The sequence below is a fragment of the Dermacentor albipictus genome, unplaced genomic scaffold, assembly GCF_038994185.2.
Source record: "Dermacentor albipictus isolate Rhodes 1998 colony unplaced genomic scaffold, USDA_Dalb.pri_finalv2 scaffold_12, whole genome shotgun sequence".
NCBI lineage: Eukaryota > Metazoa > Arthropoda > Arachnida > Ixodida > Ixodidae > Dermacentor > Dermacentor albipictus.
The window spans coordinates 10759547-10781319 of NW_027225566.1; the positions used below are offsets into that span (position 1 = coordinate 10759547).

At 45.6% G+C, this 21773-nt stretch overlaps 2 protein-coding genes and 1 long non-coding RNA gene across 4 annotated transcripts in view; 1 reads left to right on the top strand and 2 right to left on the bottom strand.

The window, feature by feature from the left end:
- Positions 1 to 21773, top strand: part of LOC139051557 ((3R)-3-hydroxyacyl-CoA dehydrogenase-like) — a 67731-nt gene that overhangs the window by 22735 nt on the left and 23223 nt on the right. The gene's annotated exons all lie outside the window — the stretch shown is intronic.
- Positions 1473 to 11549, bottom strand: LOC139051491 (uncharacterized). 2 transcript variants are annotated; one of them, XR_011509393.1, is made up of 4 exons: positions 11122 to 11549; positions 10025 to 10129; positions 7168 to 7312; positions 1473 to 1582 (listed from the first exon to the last, which is right to left on the bottom strand). It is a non-coding gene; the product is annotated as an uncharacterized lncRNA (long non-coding RNA). The 2 variants fall into 2 exon arrangements; XR_011509392.1 differs by having other exon boundaries at positions 7168 to 7303; positions 11122 to 11544.
- Positions 13389 to 16673, bottom strand: LOC139051538 (uncharacterized). Its single transcript, XM_070528507.1, has 2 exons — positions 15593 to 16673; positions 13389 to 13392 (listed from the first exon to the last, which is right to left on the bottom strand). Exons 1-2 carry the CDS (start codon positions 16660 to 16662, stop codon positions 13389 to 13391), a joined length of 1074 nt encoding a protein of 357 aa, XP_070384608.1. The 5' UTR covers positions 16663 to 16673.

Genomic DNA, 21773 nt, shown 5'->3' on the forward strand with positions numbered 1-21773 from the left:
CCCCATCGAAACGCGACCGCCGTGGCCGGGATTCAATCCCGCGACCTCGTGCTCAGCAGCCCAACACCTTAGCCACTGAACAACCACGGCGGGTCGCCTTCTTCGCCTTGGCCAGCACAGCATTTCGCTTGTTCCGCCGCACAAAACATACCACAATGTTCTTTACGCCAGTCTTATTTGTTCCAACTCTGTGGCAAACGTCAACCTCATCACGTGCCAACGGCTAACCTACGGCTACACAAATCTTTTGGACAATGTCAAAAGGCTCTCCCTCATTAGGCACACCTTTAATTTCAAGTTGTTCGCCCTTGAGTACTGCTCCAATCCTTCAATTTTCGTCTGTCGTTGTTTATTTTCTGCAGCGAGTCTTTCGTTGCTGTTTCGCGTTGCGACAAGTTGTTCACGTAAAGTCTTGATTTCCAAGGTGAGCGCATTGACACTGTCAGAGCTTTCACTGCAATGTTCCACACTCTGAAGGAGCGAAGTTGAGCACGGATTTCACGTTTGAAATCCTCGAATGCTTTACCCAGATCCCTCCCGCTGGCCATGACAAAGTATTCAAGGGAAACAATGTTACCCCTGTTTGGCAGCAGGCCATGCAGCAACAATGGCAGCCCTACTGGAAAATCCTATTTGTTTTCAAACGGGTTTCATCAAATAGGGTTATGGAACGGGACCCCGTTTGATCCTGTTCAGTCCTGACCTGTTTAAATCCCGTTTGTTCCTGTTTAAACCTGACCCGTTTAAATCCTGTTTAAACCTGACCCGTTTAAATCCTGTTTAATCCTGACCCGTTTAAATCCTGTTTAATCCTGACCCGTTTAATCCCGTCCTATCTAACCCTGACCCGTTTGCCCCTGTTCAGACCTATTTTTTGCTACATTCATACCAGGTCCTTTCAGAATGGATTGATGTTGCTTAATATAATTTACTCTTTACACATATTTTGTGCACTTGTGTATTTGCGATCAGCATTGAAGAGAAGTAGATCTGCATTAGGTTCGCAACAAGAAGCCACTTTCATATGTAGGTTTGCCTGGTACATTGCTTGATACGAAGATGAACACAATTTTCGGCATAAATTGATTAGCACTACCAACACTGATGTGATACATTATGAACAAGTTTTGTATGACCCACGAGTACGTTCTCTATGTATGACCTACAAGAAAATGCACCCTGAAGAAGATTGTACCTCCTTTTCATATTTATACTACAAGTATGCAAATGTAATTCTTCCTAGTTTAGTATATGTTCGATTACTTGTACTCGTCTTAATGCAGTGCTTCTTGCTGTAATGGTTTGTACACAAATCCACAGTAAAGTGTAATTTTGGGGTGAAAAATGTCAGGCAAAGTATTGGCATGTACTTGTAAGTGAAAAATACAAGTATACATTACGTAGGTATTTCTGTACACCCACTTGAGCTTTCATTAAGCCTGAAGTCCTCCGGCCTAAATAAAAGCATGTCATAAATGTCTCAAGCACTGTTTATTGGACCTTCTAACGGTATTTCGATGCATCCAGTCTGCCGAGAGAAGACCGCTGGAGTGGGTTGCTTGGGTGAGAGCGAGCAGGGCACCTGAAAAAGTAAAGCCAATAATTTATCTTGACTCATGCAACAGGTTAGCACATAGGCAAATTTGCCTATGTTCTCACAGATAAGAAAGGTTCAGCATTCCGGTCATAGAAGATAACGAATACATCTTATTGAAAAATATGTGGTTTCATGCACTGCCTATGTTTCAAGGGAACATGGATTACTGTGGGAGAATAAGCTGTCATAATGAGCAGGCAATTGAAGCAAGTCTTATAGGAAAAAGATGGACACATCGTTTGATTAAAGGGAAGCTGAAAGGTTTTCCAGAAAAAATGAGTGAACATGTGTACATAATGGTTTTCAACCCTCTGAATTCGAATATCGTATCGAAATTGAGCGAAAGAAAGCGCAAATATATTTTATTTCGACGAAAAGTGCAGCAGCGGACACGCCCAGCTCGCGCGTCTCGTTTCCGCCTGTGATTGGTCGGGCGACCCGTGACGTCAACTTTAGCGACCGGCCGCTGCCGCTCCACATGAAGTGCGGTGCCAGGTAGTTTGGTGCCGTAATAGAAATGTCAGAGGTAATAGAAAATTTAGAGAGACTGCGTTTTTCTGAAGAGTTCGGCGTTGCTCCCTACATGTACGAGCCGATTGCAAAGAGCCGGCCTCTCGAAGAAGCAAACGATGCTGGTGCGAGCAGTGCTTTCGACGAGAACGAAAGCGAAGTCTTGGGATCTCCTCGTGTTGGAAATGCTCTTTGGTGAATATGTTTTTTGAAAAGCGATCTAGTGAACTCGCCGATCTTTCGCCGATCTAGTGAGCTCGTTTCCGGTCAAACAACTGCAGTGTTGTGTTCCTGCATGCCTCCTCGTGGAACGTAAGCGGGGATGCGATCGTCGGCATTTGTGCGCTGTCCAAAGCTGTCGGCAACTTACAAAGACGGTTCAAACGCGTGAAAAGCTTCCCGGTTCATGCAGTACGTGTAGTGACCTTCATCTGTGCGCCATCCGCACACTATACTCGCAACCGAAGTCGTAAAGGCGGCGAATTCCGTCGGCTACGTGAGACGGTCGGTTTCTCGCTGTGCGCGAGACACGGGGGGAGCGTAGCGTCCTGGCGTGCGCCGGCTTTCCAGCACATGCAAACTCTACATTTGCACTGCGTTATGGTAGCTGCGTGCAGGCTGTTTTACAACACACGTGCAAACAGAAAATTCGCGGCGCTTTGCGACGAAACCTGCGTCGAGGGCGGGAAATAAACATGAACCTTCCGTTCAGCGTGCTAACATGAAGGAGCTCGCAGTAAATCAAAATCCAGGTTTGGGCGAGTTCGTGTATTCATAAGGCCTTCCAACACCAGTTATCGTCAGTAAGTCCGCACTCGTGCCGTCTTTGTTTTCGTTGCTCCGATCTTTTCGCGCTGCGTTTAGAAAGCCTGCTAGTGGAAATTCTGGTGATAATCGTCGTCACGGATGTGGTTGGAGCACAGCAGTGTTGTTCTTGAGGGCTTGAAATTCTTTCGCTTTACAGCAGCCTCCCACTTCCTTAAAAGCTTCTTGTCTTGTGGGAAGCAATGGAAGACAACATCGTCGCGGCTGCTGGTGTTCGTGCAACCGTAGGCTGCACAGAAAGACGGCATGATCGGCCCACCACATCAGTTGATGCTGCGCACGTTGACCACCACTCTACATACACACAGACGCACCAACAAAGAAATGCAGGGTCGATCGAAGCAGATTACGACGGCACGCACGCAGAAACAAGCATGGTCAGGCACGGTCGCGCAGGCTGCGAAGGAGCAAAACACTAAAGTTGACGTCACAACACCGCGGTTTCCGGTCTCCGCTCGCATCGTCAGCGTCAGCAGCAGCGCGCGGCATTCGACGGGGGGCGGAGCTATAGCGCAATTTCAACCGACGATTACGTCGCTCCTGTTTGAAAAAAAACCCCAAATTTGACCTACATGGTTTATAAGGTTCCCGCATCTGTATATGAGCGTCTTATTGAATTCGACAGACTCTTCAGCTTCCCTTTAACAATAATTACTAGCATTGAAGCAACAGAATACAAACATGAAATACCTTTAAAAACAACACCGACAGGTTGAGATAATAAATTATTCAGAAACTAAACCCGTCTGCCAGCAAAATACCGTAGTGTACTGGCTTTGACATTGCGCTGCTCAGGCAGAGGGCATGGGATTGAATCCCAACCACAATGGCTGCATTTAGATGGCAGGGAAATGCCAAAACCCCTATGTAAGGTCTATTGGGTACACGTTAAAGGAGAATAGGGATCCCGCCAACTTGAAGTTATAAAAACCGGGGTAAATTTCGAGATAAGTAAACTCACAAAAGTAGAAGGCCCTGGCCATGCGAAGACCATATAAAGCCTTTTAAGGTAGGTGCCAGCAGCCGCTAAATTTCTTGCAAAAGCAAAATATAGCAGAAGCGGTATTTTTCCGTAGATCACTTTTGCAAGGTATTTTACAATTTGACACCCGACATGTTGGGCATCTACGGGCAACAGCAATTCTGGCACAGATCATAGCAAACACTGTTGCACCTAGGTATACATAGACACATAGGTATAGGTACAGTCGCCGACAGATTTTCCAGACATGATTACTCGGTCTGCTTCACGGCACCGCCATTCTCCCCATGGACCATAATATATAACAACTTCCGAAAATTCGGCCGCCTTGCAACCTCTCGTCTGATTTTTCGGACACTCCTTGAGCCAACTTGATCGAGAGCACCATGCACCGACTCTCACCGTGGCATGGTTCTACTTGCTGAACGCCATTTTTGTTTTGAACGAAGCCTCCTTGGTGCCCCACGAAGTGGCGCTACTACAAATCCCTGCTCATCATCATCGTTTCTGCCTGGTTTGTAGCTACAGCAGTTCCGGTCTCAGCTTAGTATGCGATGCCAAGACAATCCAGCAGCTGATTTGTTTGTTTCTTCGTGCACGACGCTGCAAGTAGGCCAGGTTTTTTGTTTGTGCAACTGATGTCGGCGTGACGATGTTTGACGAAGCAAGATGGGCCAATTCATTTCACTAATATTTAGAATAGCTACCTGTAAGCACCACCTACCTTTCAACAACATTTGCAAAGCAAAAAACCTCATCCTGAAAATCTGCACACGAAGACATCGGTAGCATCATCAGCGTGGGGCCTCAAGATAATTCGGCAAGCCAAGAAATTACTGACAGCACGAGTGCAATCATGCCAACAGGAAATCTGTGGCTGAATAATGCACCTTCTACCACTTGGCAGACAGTGCATTTTCGCAAGGCCCTAACTACGGCAGATCATTGTTAAGGAGTTCCCGAATGCACAACTCTATGCCATTTTCCCGCTGACTCTAGGGAAGCACCTCTGCACAGTTGCAAGAAAAAAAGCTAGATGCCCCAAGAGAAATGAGCCCACTCAAGCTATGGAAGTTATGTTTACCTTGTCTTCCTACAACTACTCTAAACCTAGGACTGCTGTTTTGCACAAGGGAACAAACGTCAACATTGGTGCCTCGCCCAACACAAGTGGTCTGCGCCGTAGAAGGTGCCATCAGTCAACCCACAGATGAGGCCCACACCAGTGCTGTCAGTGTGCTGTACAAATTGCAGAAGCACAGCCTACAAGCTTGTCTGCCTTAGTGTGATCGCAATAATGAACGAAAACCAACGAATCAAGTTTGTTTCGTGCTGAGAACAGTTGCCTCATGCTGGATTTTCCTACAATTCTTTCTAAGCACAGATAATGCTTCGTTTGTTGTGTAGGCATGTAAATAATGAAAAGGCCTGCATCACTATCTCTGAAAAAAATAATGTAAGAAAGCACGTACAGTACACAGGTGCAGTGTCTATCACATACCATTTCGTGCAGTAGAGGCTACATCGGATAAACCGGCAAATGTATAAATGACTGGCAGCGTGACCAAGCAAACTTGATGTGTGGGTCAGTTAGCAGTGGTAGTGCACTACTCTCGGTGCACATGCACCTATGTTTAAAAGCTGCTTGATCGTGACAAAATAAAAAGACAAAAGCGCTGGAGAGATATCTGAAACTTTTCTTATATGTATGAAGAGGAACCTAGCACTAGCTTCCCATGCAGAGAATTACTAGACAGTGAGACTGCTTCTTATCATTGTAAAACAAATGTCACACTCACCATGTGATGCATCCTTTTCGTTTCTGTGCGAACAATATGTATTCAGATCTATTCTCCCCCTTTCACCTTTTGCACAATACAGTCGCCGACCGTTTATTCGGACCTCACGGGGACTGCGAAAATGTCCGAATAAAGAGGTGTCCGAAAAAGCAGATTAAGAAAAAAAAATGAAATCCTTTATTTCCACGCACTTATTCGGGCTTGGCAGTAGGCTTGGAAGAAAGCGTGAATGCGCCGTTGCACGCTGTTCCGTTTACGCGCAATCAGATAAGCCTGAATCTCGGAGAGGGTCGTACGGTCACTATTAGCGGCTGATAGCACAGTCACTGCTTGTACACGCTCCACATGCGACGGCAGCGTAGCACATGGTGAGTAATCTTCCGACTCTGAGTCATCGTCCGGCGGTGCAGCAGAAACCTGACGAATGATCTTGCCGTCGTCGAGTTCTGCGCATGTCAATACAGCAGTGTCAGCACCTATGAAACTGTCAAATGAGACGGTGTCCGGAACCGCAATGCAACCACTGCGCAGGTCTCGGAAGAACATTTTCCGCGTCAGGTGGGGCGCACATCGGAAGGCGACTTAGGCCTCCCGGCACCCGCTAGCCGGCATTCCCCAGCGAAGTCTGTGCGGGCACTGTCGGCGCCATTAGACACTTGACGCGATGTTTCCGTACACCGCGTTGGATCACCGAAACCTCGACACAGCGCACAAACGAAAAACGTGGCCTGCTTGCAGCGTCGTGCGCGAAGAAACAAATAAGCTGCTGGATTGTCTTGACATGGCTTACTAAGCTGAAACCGGAACTGCTGCAGAGCCACTCTAACCAGGCAGAAACGATGATGATGAGCGGGGATTTCCAGTAGCGCCACTTCGTGGGGCAGCAAGGAAGCTCTGTTCAAAACAAACATGGCGTTCAGCAAGTCGAACGATGTATGGAACCATGCACCGGTCAGAGTCGGTGCATGGTGCTCTCGACCGAGTTGGCTCAAGGAGTGTCCGAAAAATCAGACGAGAGGTTGCAAGGTGTCCGAACTTTCGGCAGTTGTTATACATTATGGTCTATGGGGAGAATGGCGGTGCCGCGAAGCTGACCGAATAATCGGGCATGTCCGAATTTTTGGAGTCCCGAAAATCGGTCGGCGACTGTATTACTGTGCGAGCTATAATACTGAACTGTTAGTAGCACTCTGTCCTGTTGCCTCCTTTCTTTCCTTGTGAATTGTGTGCTAAATACGGCTTTTTTTGGTGAAAGAGTGCTAGTTTAACGCATAAACTAGCGCCGTGGCACATTGCAATAAAGGACTGTTATAATTCTCTAAAAATATGTCCATGCAGAGCAGTGTCAAAAGAACACCTTAAAGAAAGAACATGAGTGTATCTATCATAAAGACCAATCCTTGTCTTTTTTCCTTAACATAATTTTCAATAGCGATATTGAAGTACAAGCTCACCATATTATATCACCTTGTCAATGAAGCAAGGCACAATGGCGCCCAACTGTCGCGGGACCAACTTGGATGTGGAGATCAGCGCAGATCAGCAACATAGCATGGTCTGCTTACACTTCTTCTCCAGGTCCAGCCATACCTATAGCAGCTATAAAACAAGTGAGCTTAGAATAACAAGCGAAACAATATAAAAAGTGGCAGTGAACAAAGCAACTTTCGTTAGGCATAAATAGGATCGCATTGCTGACATTATGCACATAAGTAACTTCATTTTGAGCAACAAAGCATCCAATTTAAGAAACATTATATGTATGAGCTATCTATGTGAGAAAGATTAATCGAACGCCCTCTATTTGCTACACGCCTCCCCTTATGCATGGATGTCTCCCTGACTGAGTGAGCTGGGCTGATCCCAGGTATAGTGTAAGTAAAGGGTGTCACTTGGTGGGCCAATCTCGATACCATTGCATGACTTGTACAATAATTTTAATGTGTATTGTAATGCTGGCCATCCTGCAGGCACTGCAACATTATAGCGCACCCATAAGGCTAATGGTATTACCTGATAAGGTTAACTAATAAGTGTCCCCAGAAGCATAACTCGGCATGTATACTCGGAGGCCATTATTATAGGAGAAGCAATAGCAGAGGTGAAGCTTTATCCTGTGCCATATGCAAAATGGCCGAGCACGCCCAGCTTTTGGTTACATTCTCACTTGTGACCACTGCAACAGGCTGACTGACATGCGTAACCAGCAGTTTGTAGGACCACATTTTCATAACCTGCATTTTTTTTACATCTGAAGAGATCAGCCTCAAGCTCCATGCTGCGCTGCACTCGAGAAGCATTATAATCTGGCAACATTTAAATGCTATGCTGCATGGTTTGTTCCATGCTTTAGGGATTTACTTATTTATTGTACACATAGCTCCATAGTCTCCAGTTGGAGTATTGCATGAGGTGGCAAGAAAACAAATTCTGAACTAACAAGGAGAACATTCAACAAAACAAGTCAGACCAAAGAAAAAAAAATAACATACTCTCATAATGGGACTATGTATCTGGCAGCTAGCTTATAAAAAAGACAATTAGGAATGTTTTACTACTGGTAGCGCTTTAGGGGATGGAATGTAGAATTCCAAGCATCACACACTTTTAAGCCACCTTTCGTGGTTTTTTGTTTTGAAGTCCTATTCTCTGTACTATTATAGAAATAAATAGCCCCCTCCAAAATAAAACAAAGAAAACATGTAATGCACAGTAGTTTAACACAATAATGTAATGCACAACAGTGAATACTTAGAAAAATGTAATTAAGAACATGGAGTCTATGTGGGCACAGATGTTAGATGTCTACATGAAAGCATAATAATAAAGGTGGGCAGAGCATTTATGCTATTGTCGGGCAACCTGCTGCAAGACATACAGGTAAAAGGATATGCATGCCTCACAACACAGTCCCTAAAAATATATGTCACAATACAGTGAGTAGGTATATCATGCTTATCTACAATAGCTCCTAATTATATTTATTTCAGAGGGGGCTACCTATGAACCTTGATTAAACTGAAGGTGGGCCAAATTCTAAATATACGATTCAAGTAGACAGAAAAGGGACGTTATGAATATGGCATCTACAGCAAAAGTGTTGTACATTATTGTTGTACATTATGTCATACCTGCCAACCTGTGAACATAATATTTTGTAAAAATGCTGCAGACACTAAATTCTTTGTTGGGGACATAACACACATTATTTTAAAGCTTGCTCTCAGCACCCCCATTGTTGCATACACACACACATTATTAATAAAGGGAAAATCGCACATCCACCCACTCGTAGCAATTGCTACAAAAGAAACCCGTACAGATTCCTCGAAAGGAAAGCCTCATAGTTGAAAAAAAGAAACCGTCCAGGTCCGGGACTCAAACCCGGGACCACCGTCTTTCCGGGACAGCAGCTTTACAATCTAAGATAACCAGGCGGCTAGCAGATGGCCGGGCGAATTCGAATTTGTCGACAACATGAAGCAAAGGCAAGGGTGTGACATCATAGTTCTGCGGAAACGCGCAAGGTGTAGAGAGGTAATTAATAAAGGGGAAAAAATATTACGTCAAACCCTTGCCTTTGCTTCGTGTTGTCAACTAATTCGACTTCGCCCTGCCATGTGCTAGCCACCTGGTTATCTCAGATGGTACAGTGGCTGCCTCGAAAAGGTGGTAGTCCCGGGTTCGAGTCCCGGACCAGGACGAATTTTTCTTCAACTGTGCGGCTTTCCTTTTGAGGAACACATACGGGTTTCCTTTGTAGCAAATGCTACGATGTCTGATTTTCCCTTTAATAATTACTTCTCTCCACCTCGTGTGTTTGCGCAGAACTATTACGTCACACACACATTATCAACCATTATTTAACTTGTCGTGCAGCACAAAAAGCAGCAGCGAACTTGAAACCAGTAACTGACAACTTTGTTTTTTCTTTAGATTACAGAGCTTTTACAGCGTGTTTGCTGCTGCCGCTTTACGCTGCTTCATGAATTTATCTGACCAAACTTCCCTAAAGCAGGTGCCTCTCTTTTGTTCTCGTTAGAGATATTGCATCTCTAATAATAAACCATTACAAGTACCATTACAATTAATTTTTACGTGCATTTTAACAATGTCATGCCCTTAATCTCTCAACAGCTTTAAAATATCTTAACCAACACAACTTCATTGTCTTTCTAAAGTGACATCCATAAAATTGTAAAATGAGCCCGCATTTGTAAACCCACGGAAAATTCAGGAGAGTTTCCAAACACGGATGATACGAACAAAATCTGCAGCTCGCGTAAGTGGCAGCAACTGCTTTGCACACACCTTGTCACAGCATGCATATCAGGTACTTTGCCGTGCTGTTGAGGCTGCAGAAGTGCCGCAGGTGCATATGTGGAGGTGCCTCTGGTTCACAAAATCTTGCCATCCCTAAACAATAATAAATGCTTAATTTATTGTAATCCCTGCTGAAACTGCAAACTTGTGATATAAAAAGATCACGTCATATTTTGAAAAAAGTCTCATACAACCAGTTACATGAAGCTGCAACTGGTTGTGCAAATATCTGACCGTAACATCACAGGCGGTTAAATAACACGTAAATCGAACTGTAGCAAACATGAATCTACTATGAAAAGGTTCACACAAACGTACAGCTGTATAACGTGAAATGTGAATTGTACTATCGAAAAATTCCTTAGGACATGAAAAGCGTTCCAAAACCTAATTTGTTTATGCGGCGCAACAAAGCACTGCTCCCAAAGGACGATGCGCTCAAAATTTCAACAGACCACCTCTTTTTCTGGAGAGACAATACAGAAAAGAGAAAGATTTCTCGATTAAAAAGAAACATTGATTTTGTAATTTCGGCTTCACTGCAAGATCGGAACCCTTTACAAGTACACGAAAACACACAGGACACTAATACACGTCATCTGACGACACTCTATAAACAGACGAATTTCCATACAAGCTGAAAATCTGGCCATGCGTCGACGAAGAAATCGGGTGCTATCTCGCGCAGCTGTTAGCTGTGAAGACGACACATCGACGTACTACTTCTGGAAATGCCTATACCATTTCTCAATGAAAAATTATGTACACAAGCAGTAACTTTCTTTGCTTGAATTTTTGTGCCCATTTAGATCAAAGAACCACCCGCGCTAGCGTGCTTCATAGGTGAAAGTAAATAAACCACAGATAGAGCTGTTGGTAACATGAATACGTTTTAGGGCAATTTCCATGGAACTTTTTGCTAAATGTGCACTGCGACATGAAGAACAACCATTTGAAAAGCACATTTATAATTCTTGCTGCTTTACTCATTCGGATTCGGTTGTTGTACGGGTCTTGCGATACGTACAAGAACGCACACTTCACGAACCATAGACAGGAAGAATGCGCGCAAGCGCCGGACTTACCTTTCTAGGCGTACTCGGAAAACGCTCCTTTTAGCGTCACAGGTGCCGCGGCATCGACTGCACCAACGGTCCTTCCGGCGCACACACTGTTGAATTGCGGATCAACTACAGGACGTAAGAGCACAATTTTCACCAAATTCTTCCGTACAGTGTGACACGATGCGAAAGTGCCAGAGGAGGAGATCCTTTTCGTGAGCCCGGAACAAAGAAAGTGGCGAAGGCTCATACCTTCGACATCGGCGCACCACACGAAGGATACTGCGGGCTACATTACGCGGTCCCAGGGGTTTTGTGATTCTCAATGAATACAAAATGCACCACAATTACTCTCGGCACAGCGTACACACGATTAAACAGCTGTATCGGACGGCGTCAATGCAGCGCGCACTCACATGTAGCTAAGGCTGAAGACGGCAAAATAATATCACCTGTAACTTTACCGGCGCTACCTGTGCTGCCATCTGTAGGCCGCCACCGAAAGCGACCGTGCTCTCGGTGATCTCATGGATGATGACGGCGTTGTATTTCGATGTTATGCGAGTCGTACAGCGTCTTGTACGACGTGTTTCAGCAACGTTGCTTTTAATGAAGAGGACGGCAATGTGCGTATACGCCGTATAGACGTCTCACCCACTTGCATAACACAACAGGAAATTTTCAGTCTGTCGTATTTTGGGACGTTGTGACTGTCGTACTGTTCTCTGTAGTGTGCCGTCTTGTAGTCGAAAACTCTGTAGCTTCTGATCAATATATTTGATAAAAAATTGACAGACACCTCTTTAAGGATAAGAAAAATTATTTATACAAAAAAAAGAAAGTAGAAAAAAAGAAAGCTTTCGCACAGGATTTGAACTGCGGACCTCACGACTCCGAGACAAGCATCTTACCGCCGCACCACGCCGAACTTTTTTTTTTCTTTATTACATGGAAAAGAAAACTGAAGGTGTATTACAAAGTGGACACAACTACACACTTAAAACTCAGGCAAACACACACATGCATCCAACAAGTGCATCCAGTCTGGCGGAGGTTCCTGCACAGCGTACACACTTCTTACATACGCAGCACTTTCGCGAAAAAAGGATTTTGTAGTTCGCGGGCTTTCGGCATGGCGATCGCAGAGTCTACTTCTCCACAGGCTATATAAACCAAGTACAATGAACATGTCATAGGGAGGACCACCTGTAACGTTAAACGGTAGAAACCTAATTGAGTATGGAGTTATGTCAATGTCCTTTTTAAGTGTCCGTTGGAGAATGTCCCAAAAAAATACAGCATCCCTACAGTCTATGAAACAGTGATCTATGGTTTCGGCACGTGGACAGAGCCGACAGTTTGTTGACCATGGCACAAAGCAACCCCTCGAATTCAACCAAGTTTTAACAGGGAGTGTTTCCGAATGTAATTTAAAGAAAAATGTTTTAACTCCAGGAGGAACACACATTTTTCGGACGCGTTTAAGTACATCCTGATAAGGTCGATTTAAATAAGGTGCACGATACAAAGGATCTGGGAAAATAGAGTCAACCAGTGCCGCAGAAATTGCTTTTCGACTCGCTGTGAACACGTACTCCAGGCTGAATCTAACTTTCAAGAAAAGAAATGTATCAACAACCTCCTTGAGAAAGCCCCAAGGAGCCTGTGGGACATCTTTGACATTTGATGACACTACTATGTTAGGAACATAATGAACTAAACGCAGTTGCAACATTTCACGCAAGAACGGATGGTCACTGTCTCGAAAGAAAAACAGGCGAGAAACAATTTGCCTGACGAAGAGGTGTACTAATCCTAGACCACCACGTTCAAGGGGGAGAAACAGATTGTCGCGCCGCATCCATTCACAGCTCGAACTCCAAATGAATGTTACAAATACGCGATGCAGTGCCTGAAGGCGAAGTCTTGAGCAATGCAGTACTTGGAGCACATACATAAGACGGGAAGCTAAGAAAACGTTACACACTTCAGTACGAAAGAACACGGACAAATTCCGCCCTCGCCATGAATTCACTTTACGTTGAATTTTGCCAACTTCTCCCGACCAATGAGCGTTGCTATTTCTATACTGTGAGAGAGGCACACCTAAATAACGCAGATCTTCTTTCCATTGAATTCCTGCGTAATGTGATGGCATTGTGGCCCATAATCCAAACCAAAACCCTGAACTTTTTTCAAAGTTAACGCTTGCGCCAGAAGCAGCACAAAATTCTTCTGTAATTGCAAGAGCAGTGTTTACACTCTTTTTATCGGTACAGAAAAAGGCCACGTCATCTGCATACGCAAGAACCCGCACCTCATTAGTCAGTAATTTGAACCCCTGGAAATTTTGTTCTTTAAGAATGCGCATACAAAGTGGCTCTAAATACAAGCAGAAAAGAAGCGGTGACAATGGGCATCCTTGTCGCACTGATGATGAAAGCCTAATTGGATCGGAGAGAGAGCCATTCACTATAAGCCGCGTTGAGCCATTAGCATAACATATCCTCACACCTCTAAGGAGCAGAGATCCGATATTTATATGCTCTAGTAAAGTAAACAGGAATGTGTGATTCACCCTATCGAACGCCTTAGCCAGATCTAGCTGTACCATTGCCACCTGTCCAGTCCCCTCAGCTACACACTCTAGCACCGATCTCGCAACATGAATGTTCGTCTGAATGGACCGTCCCCTGATGCCACATGTTTGATGATCACCGACCACAGATGTTACTACAACTTGCAAACGGTTAGCTAATACCTTAGCAAAAATCTTATAATCAACATTGCATAAGGAGATAGGACGATATCCGTCAACTTTTTGCAATTTCTGTTCATCATCGGTTTTGGCTATAAGGACGGTGTGTCCTTCGTACATTGTGGCGGTTAGGTACCCTACTTCCAAGGCCTCTCGGTACACCTGAAGTAATAATGGCGATAAGAGGGAACGAAAACACTGATAAAATTCGGCAGTAAGGCCATCCGGGCCGGGCGTTTTGCCCTTCGCTAACGAATCGATGCATGAAGTTACCTCATTGATATCAATGTTTTCGTTTGTATAATCGTACTCATCCTGATTTAACTGGGGCAGCAACGATACAATTTTTTTGGCAGCATCTGTATCCAATGGCATATGGTCTCGGAATAGTTTTTGGTAATGTTCAAAAAATGCTTTAGTTATTAGAGTAGGCTCGTTAACAATGATTCCACCATACTCTATCTCTAGTATTTGTTTAGACAGCGCGTGTCGGCGCTCATCACTAAGGGCCCTACTGCAAGGCTGTTCTTCCAGGAAACGCTGCTCTCGCGCCCGCACTAGTGCACCTCTGTATTTTTCTGCGTTCAAAGTTTGTAACTGTGCCTTGACCTTATGAATATCCTCAATATATTGACCCGGATGTATGCATTCAAGCTCATGCAACTCAGTCAGAAGTCTATACAATGCTTTGCAATTATTCTTTTTTTCAAAGGCTAATATTGATGATTCTTCGATAGCTATCATTTTAGCTTCCTGTTTGAATAATTCCCACAAAGCAAAGAGTGGCAAGTCTTTGCGGCAAGACACATGAGCTATAAGCTCAGTAATACGATTTAAGAAACGCTCGCGCGAAAGTAACTGGTTATTAAATTTCCACAGCTCCCAGCACATACGCCGACTTTGGTGCCGACGGCTGCCAAAAGATGCTGAGACTAGGCAATGGTCACTAAAGAATATAGGATGCACAGTGTAACCATGAATAAGAGGTAGCGCGCTAAGTGAAACGTAAATTCGGTCAAGCCTTGCATGCGAGGTACCCTGGAAGTGCGTATATCGACATCCCGCCTTTTCATTTTCCCCAATGTCCACAAGCTGATAATCACATATCAGGCGTTGCAACGCATCACTACTGGGATCATGTCTCCGCTTCAGTGACGTACGATCTTGCGCGTTACATACACAATTAAAGTCTCCAAAGAGGACCAATGCACGATCAGTACAGAAATGATTTTCTAGAGATAAGAAGAAACACTCGCGTTCACGTAACTTGTTCGGGGCATAAACACACACAAATCTAAAGCTCGTGCCACTGATATCAATATCGCAGCAGATTAGGCGCCCTTTTTGCTAACAAATAACATACAGCCTGCGGAAACGCCTACTGCATGGCTGACACAAACATTATAGTCAGATATGAATGGAGATAGAGCTACTTCTGTGTTTTCGTCGGATTCAATCTTTGTTTCTTGGATAGCAGCAATATCTAATTTTCTATTGCGTAACAAATGAAGAAGCTGTACTTGCCGTCGCTTACTTCGTAAGCCACGGACATTTAAAGTGCCAAAATGGAAGGGAAGAGCGCCCGCCATGATTACCTATGTAGGTGCAGCGTCTAAACGCTGCTCCAGAGGTGCACCACTCCCTTCTCGATGAGGTGATGCACTATGGACTTTTTGGTGCACGTTAACACAAGGGACATCAGCAGGTGTAGGTGTTCCCCGGAGCGGTTTTGTCAACTTTGACACCTTGGGAACGCGAGCTTCCTTTGCCGAGGGCGATGGGTTGTCGGATGGCGCTGGACGCTTCTTGGCGGCCTCGCACATCGATCCAGATTCCACAGGCAGTGGGCGATCTTGAACTGGTGGAGATTCTGCCCAAGACACAGTTGGTTCGTCGTCAGGTGCCTTAGTCTCCTCCTCGCTCGCAGGCTTCTGGCTGAGGCTAATGTCAGCCGATGACGGTTTAATCTGTTCTTGTCGATGAGCCTCAGGGAGTGTTTCTCCAGTTGCATCCACAACTTCGCTCACGTCCATGAGATGATCGGTGATGGTATCAGCCTCAGCCGGTCTATTTTCACGAAGCTTATCAGCGTAAGTTCCGACGCATGCATCTGCAGGGTGACCGTAGCGGTGACAGTTACTGCAGCGTGGTGTGCGACACTGTCGCCGGATATGCCCAACTCTGTTGCACCGGAGGCAAAGTGGTGGTCGGCCAGGTACCAAGATAAGGCACTGGTGGCCATATATGCTCAACAGATGTGGCAGATTACCGGCAGAAACGCCATCTTTCAATGTGAACGCCACGTCTCGGTTAGTCATTTGCCAGCCCTCCATGCCGTCACACCGCCACATTTCTCTCGTGATGGACTGCACTGTGCCATATGGCTCTAGCGCTTCAACAATCCGTCTCTGTTCGAGGTGTGGGGGAAGCCAAAGAAGCTTCATCTTGACATTCTTGCATTCCGGGTCAATGACAAGGCACTTGAGGCCTTTCACCAACAACTCGCCTTTGTCGACAAGTTTCTGTTTCGCGATGTTATTAACACATGTTACCAACCACAAATGGCTCATCTGGTATTGTCCAGCGCCGAGGATATCAGTTGCACTTAGCACTGAAAGGAGAGCATCGCGAAAGTCCGGGGCTCGATACGGCCGCCCTGCCAGGTCAGCATGCAGGAAAACTGAATTGAGGACGGTGTTGCCAGTCGGTAGACGAGGAAGAACGACTTTATAATTACCGGAATCGGTAGACGACGGTGGGTGTGATCCTCGGCCAAGGGCCGATGCGCTGTTTCCAGCGGAGCTCATCGCAAACGTGGCCGTTCGAACAAGCCCAAACCTCGACTAGGCTAGCAATATAAATCTCTTTCTGGGTTGCTGTTTACATTTACATTTTAAAAGCCAAGATGCGCTTTCACTTAACCGCGTCAACTGCCGCATCTCTATATGCGCAAAAGTGTTGTTACCATCGACAGGTACATCGTGGAATGCTAGAACATCAATTTTGCTGTAACGATATCCATATTTAATAAGAAATTCAGAAATAGACAACGGGGACCGGGGACACTGCAGGTTGTTACTGCTAATTTCGACAGTTGTCTCTTGCTCTTTACAGTTTTGAGCTCGCATATAATTCGTGCGTTCAATGCAAAATAGCTATATAAACACTCGTGGGTGAGTCTTGATCCGGACAGTATACTGGCTTCTCACGGCAGCGCTGTACCAGATTAATGAGACCCGAGCGAGAAAGCTTTTCACGCAACTTTGTGGAACAATCCAAAACTTCTTTTCCGCTTCGCATAAGCTTGTGCAATATTTCTGGGAAATTAACTGATGTGTCAGTGTAACCGCACATGTAAGTCCACAGGACTGTGTGCCCCATCTTACCAAATAAAACAAAGCGGATACGCAGCCATTCCCGCAGATGGTATGATTTTGATCAGCGGCCGATTTTGAGGAGGCCGGTAGCGCGTTGCTGGTGCCGCGTCGTCACGGCACAATGATAACAATTGGCCACGTCGACTTTAATATCGGTGTCGGTGCTATGAGTATTGCCGGCTTCAGAGAAGCACGATTGAATACCGCGCAAGAGAAAAGTACAGTGTACACCACCGATGCGAAGCTGACATTTTAAAGGGCCGCGACGGAAAGTGCTTCTGTTGCGACTTCAGAACTCTTGGCCGTCGCGACCGAATGTTTCTGTTGCGACGTCAGAATTGCTGTCGTAACGTCAGAAATGTCTGTCACAGCTACAGAAACGTTAGGAACTTCTGTCGTACAACAGAAATTTCTGTATTTGCAGCAGGAATTCCTGTTGTCTTTTTCAACTGGGCAGGACCGGGAATCGGTTTGAAATTCGCAGCTAGCATATCGCAGTTTGGTCTGTGAATGTTCCGAGGTGTTCACGCAATTTCTGTAGAGCTTGATAATGGCCCAATTTAGCACTAGGGGTTAAATTGTCAGGATGTCGAACAATAAAAAAGCTCCTCCCCAGTTATAATCAAGCATTAAACTGGTATGCATGATGCCATCCAGTATAGTTGCCAGAAAGCTCCAGATTAAACCAGCTTTTGTGACAAACAGGCGACCCTATATGGTGCCACTGCGTCCAGTATAAGCCAGTTTAGTATCAAACAGGGCCCCTGTTAAGACCCATTTCTGCGTGAACTGGTCATGCCTATACCTGCTTGCATGCCAAACGGGACCCCGTTCAGACCTGTTCGTGTGTGAACTGGTCCTGTTTATACCTCCCTGCATGCCAAACGGGACCCCGTTCAGACCTGTTCGTGTGTAAACTGGTCCAGTTTATACCTGTTTGCATGCCAAACGGGACCCCGTTCAAACCTGTTCATGTGTAAACTGGTCCAGTTTATACCTGTTTGCATGCCAAACGGGACCCCGTTCAAACCTGTTCATGTGTAAACTGGCCCTGTTTGTACCTGTTTGTTGCCAAACAGGTCCCTGTTAGAACCAGTTTAAACCTGTATAACCCAGTTTGAATTTAAATAGGATTTTCCAATAGGGAGGACTTGAAAAGGTAATACGATCTTACCTGTACAGAAAAATGGCTGGTGAGTGTTGTTGAAACCACACGAACTGCTGCCAAACTGGAGGAAATGCGCAGGGCAGTCAGTATATATAGGCAGCGTCCAGTAGCTTGGGGGGTCACAGCGCAGGCGCGGGGACGTCGACGTACACTAGCTGATCCTGGGGCATAGCAGAGCAGAGATAGCCGACGAAAAGGGCGCCTGTCCTCGTCAGGTAACTGCCTTCCTTGCGCATGACGTGTACACATGACCTGACGTGTACACACTGATTATGCATGCTTTTACCGAACAAAAGAAAAATAGTTATTTCTAATTCGACGCCTTTTCGCCATTAGCCCTCGGCTATTGGTCAAAAGGTTTCGGGCTACACCCACTTCACCTGCCTGTCATGCGACGTCACAAAACCGCAAGAACTCCCCGCGTCAATAGGACGTGTACGCGTTAAAGATACAATATTATGCCGAACAAACCTGAAGTTTCTTCTCAATCGCTGCAGGCTGCTAAGATGGCTGCCGCCGATCGCTCACGCACTGGCTACTGGCACCTGCCTAAGAGCATGGGCTTATTTGCGTATAATAAAACGTTTGGCGTGGCCGTGTAACATTTTCGAGCGATTTCGGCACGTTTACGACCTCGTTAGGCCAACTCTTCTTTGCTGAGGATCCGTTTTAGCGTCATTCTTAAGCTTCTGTTGCATGCCGCCGCGATTGTCGACGAGCCACTGTAAGCTAAGTAAGGGAAAGCGGACCAATCACAGACGCTGGCACTACCCTCTTCATCCGCTTGCCGATTTTCAGTGTAGTGGCTCGGCCCCATTGAATCCATCTCCACTTGAGCGTGCTCCTCGCCTCTTGTGAGCCAATTAGATAAGACAGGCCGCTAAGTGTGGGCAATTTAATTCGGTTTTCTTGCAAACATAAGTGACCTCCTATGAACGAGATGAGTGTTTGATTGGTCTGTTGAGACAACCTTGCGGATTACCACCCGATGCTTGCGTCGGCGGTTACGGAAATTTGGCGTCAGGAGATTGGAATAAAAACATATTGGAATAGTTTTACGTTATAGGGCACCAGTCTGACTTCCCAGTCAGGCAGCAGAGGATCAGGGCGACAACCTCGATACGCCGCTGTTTAGTGGAAAACGCTGCACTTCTTGCTTGTGAAAGAGCGGTCGGTGTTTGGTTTCACTGGAGTTGTTGCCGTCAGCACTTCTTGTTACGTCACGTTCGTCAACAAATACCGAAGACGGTTCTCTTTCACAGTCATCACGCAAAACATCTTGTTGAAAGAAAACTTAGATTCTGTGGGTCTACGTGCCAAAACCACTTTGTAATTATGAGTCTTGCCGTATAGCGGAGGTCTCCCAAATGAACGCTCGTTACCTTAGGTTTTTAACGTGCCCACAATGCACTGTACAAAGGTGAATTGTACAAAGGTGCCAATGGAAATGCAGCCACCGTGGCGGGGATTTGATCCCGCGCCTTCGGGCGTATGAGGGCCGTGCCATGGCCACTATGCCACCACGGCGTTTAAACAACGTCTTATCACAGACGTATATCGGGCGCTCCTTTTTTTGAACAATACAGAATTTTTTAAGATCGCCTCTGGGGACAGCATAATTCCAGTCATTTATCTGGAATACTCAAAGAGGCAGACATTAATTATACGAGAAGTTGCAATCCAAAAATCGACTAATTAGCGAAAAATCACCAATTAACGTAAAAATCACTTCGCGGTAGCAATTCACCAATTGCAGCCGGTGAGTTCACACTGCGTACGCACTTGAAGTGAAGTTCCTGAACACCACTTTTCGGAATAGTCATTCCCAAAGTGTGCGCCGAAATACATGGGTGTTCCAGTTACTTTTGTATTTCAGGGCATAAAATGCCGACCCAGTGTGGTGGTGACTATGGGCTCGCACTGCTAAGCCCGATGGCGCGGGATCTAGTGCCAGCCGGCCGCTTTTCGCCCGTGTACTGTGCTCTGGGTGTGCGTTACAGAACTCCAGGTGGACAAAATTAACGAGTTCCCTGCTGCGGCGTGCTTCATAATATTTTCGTTGTTTTGCACGTAAAACCCAAGAATATCCGTAAAATCTAGGGTCACTAGGGACGCGAGGGGAACACACCGCGGCCTGCGCAAGCGTCAACCGGGCGTCCCCATTCTAGACGCGTCCAACCCAACCGCATCAGTGGAGGAAACAGTACCCATAGCACTAACTTACGAAGCACTACTGGAGAGCTGTCGGCTTGCACGCAGGGTATACCCTCCCCCACATAGAAAACTAACTAGAAACGAAGGCACCGACAACAGGTGGCTCCAAAGCAATACCTTCACCCATGGCATCTTATGCATCGTTTGCAACCGACGCTATACAGCTAAGCCTGTCCACATTGCAACGTACCCGACACCCTGCACACCTTCCACTGCAATGGAAAAATACCGGAGTGAGCATAACAGCGACACAACCAGCCACAGAAGACGCAGCCTCAAACCTGCTCACTGCAACGTGGCAGGCTGCGACCTCCAAGCTATTCCTGGTGGACCAGCGCAAACTCGTCGCCCGGGCGCGGCGGGCGATTAGGCCAGAGGGTTCCTGGAATAAGGGACCTTTTCAACTCGAGTGACAAATCACTATTTCAACCAAGGGTTCATTCATTCATTCATTCATTCAGTCATTCATTCATTCATTCATTCATTCATTCATTCATTCATTCATTCATTCATTCATTCATTCATTCGTTCATTCATTCATTCATTCATTCATTCTTTCATTCAATGCCGAGTTGTGCCGCTTAGCGATAACTGCGAATTAGGTAAATTAAGTTTGAAAAACAAGGTGCCTGCTTTTACAGAAGCCGGAAAACTATCGAAAATTCCGGATGTCGGCAGGTCGTACCTTCGGCCTGGATAACTGCGCTGAATCAGTATTATGGGAAGCTTGATTTTACATATATAGGAAAAGCTGCTATATAAGACACAGGTAAGAAGCAGTGGCCTAGCCAGAAATTTCGTTCTGAAGGGGGGGAGGGGAGGGGCTCACGTTGCAGCTCGGCCTCCTCGTTATGGAATTTGTCGAGGAATCAAAAACATGAATAATAACTCCATTACCATTGAAAAATATGCTGCAAATGAATTTGAACGCTAAGCACTGTGAAGTAGACTATGTATTTTTGATGAAAGAATACTATACTCATACGTCCCAAAAATTGTACCCCAGATAACTGATATCAATGCTTCCACGTTTTGCCTCTACTCAATGAGTAGAGAAAATATCACACGAACTTTGGAACTATATTAGTTTGAAACCAGCAAAGCAGGGCATGCCGCTGATATGAAAAAATGTAAAGGCCATGAAATGAAAAAGTTCCGG

Coding starts and splice junctions, on each gene's coding strand:
- LOC139051538 (XM_070528507.1), bottom strand. CDS start 16,662: ATGAGCTCCGCTGGAAACAGCGCATCGGCCCTTGGCCGAGGATCACAC.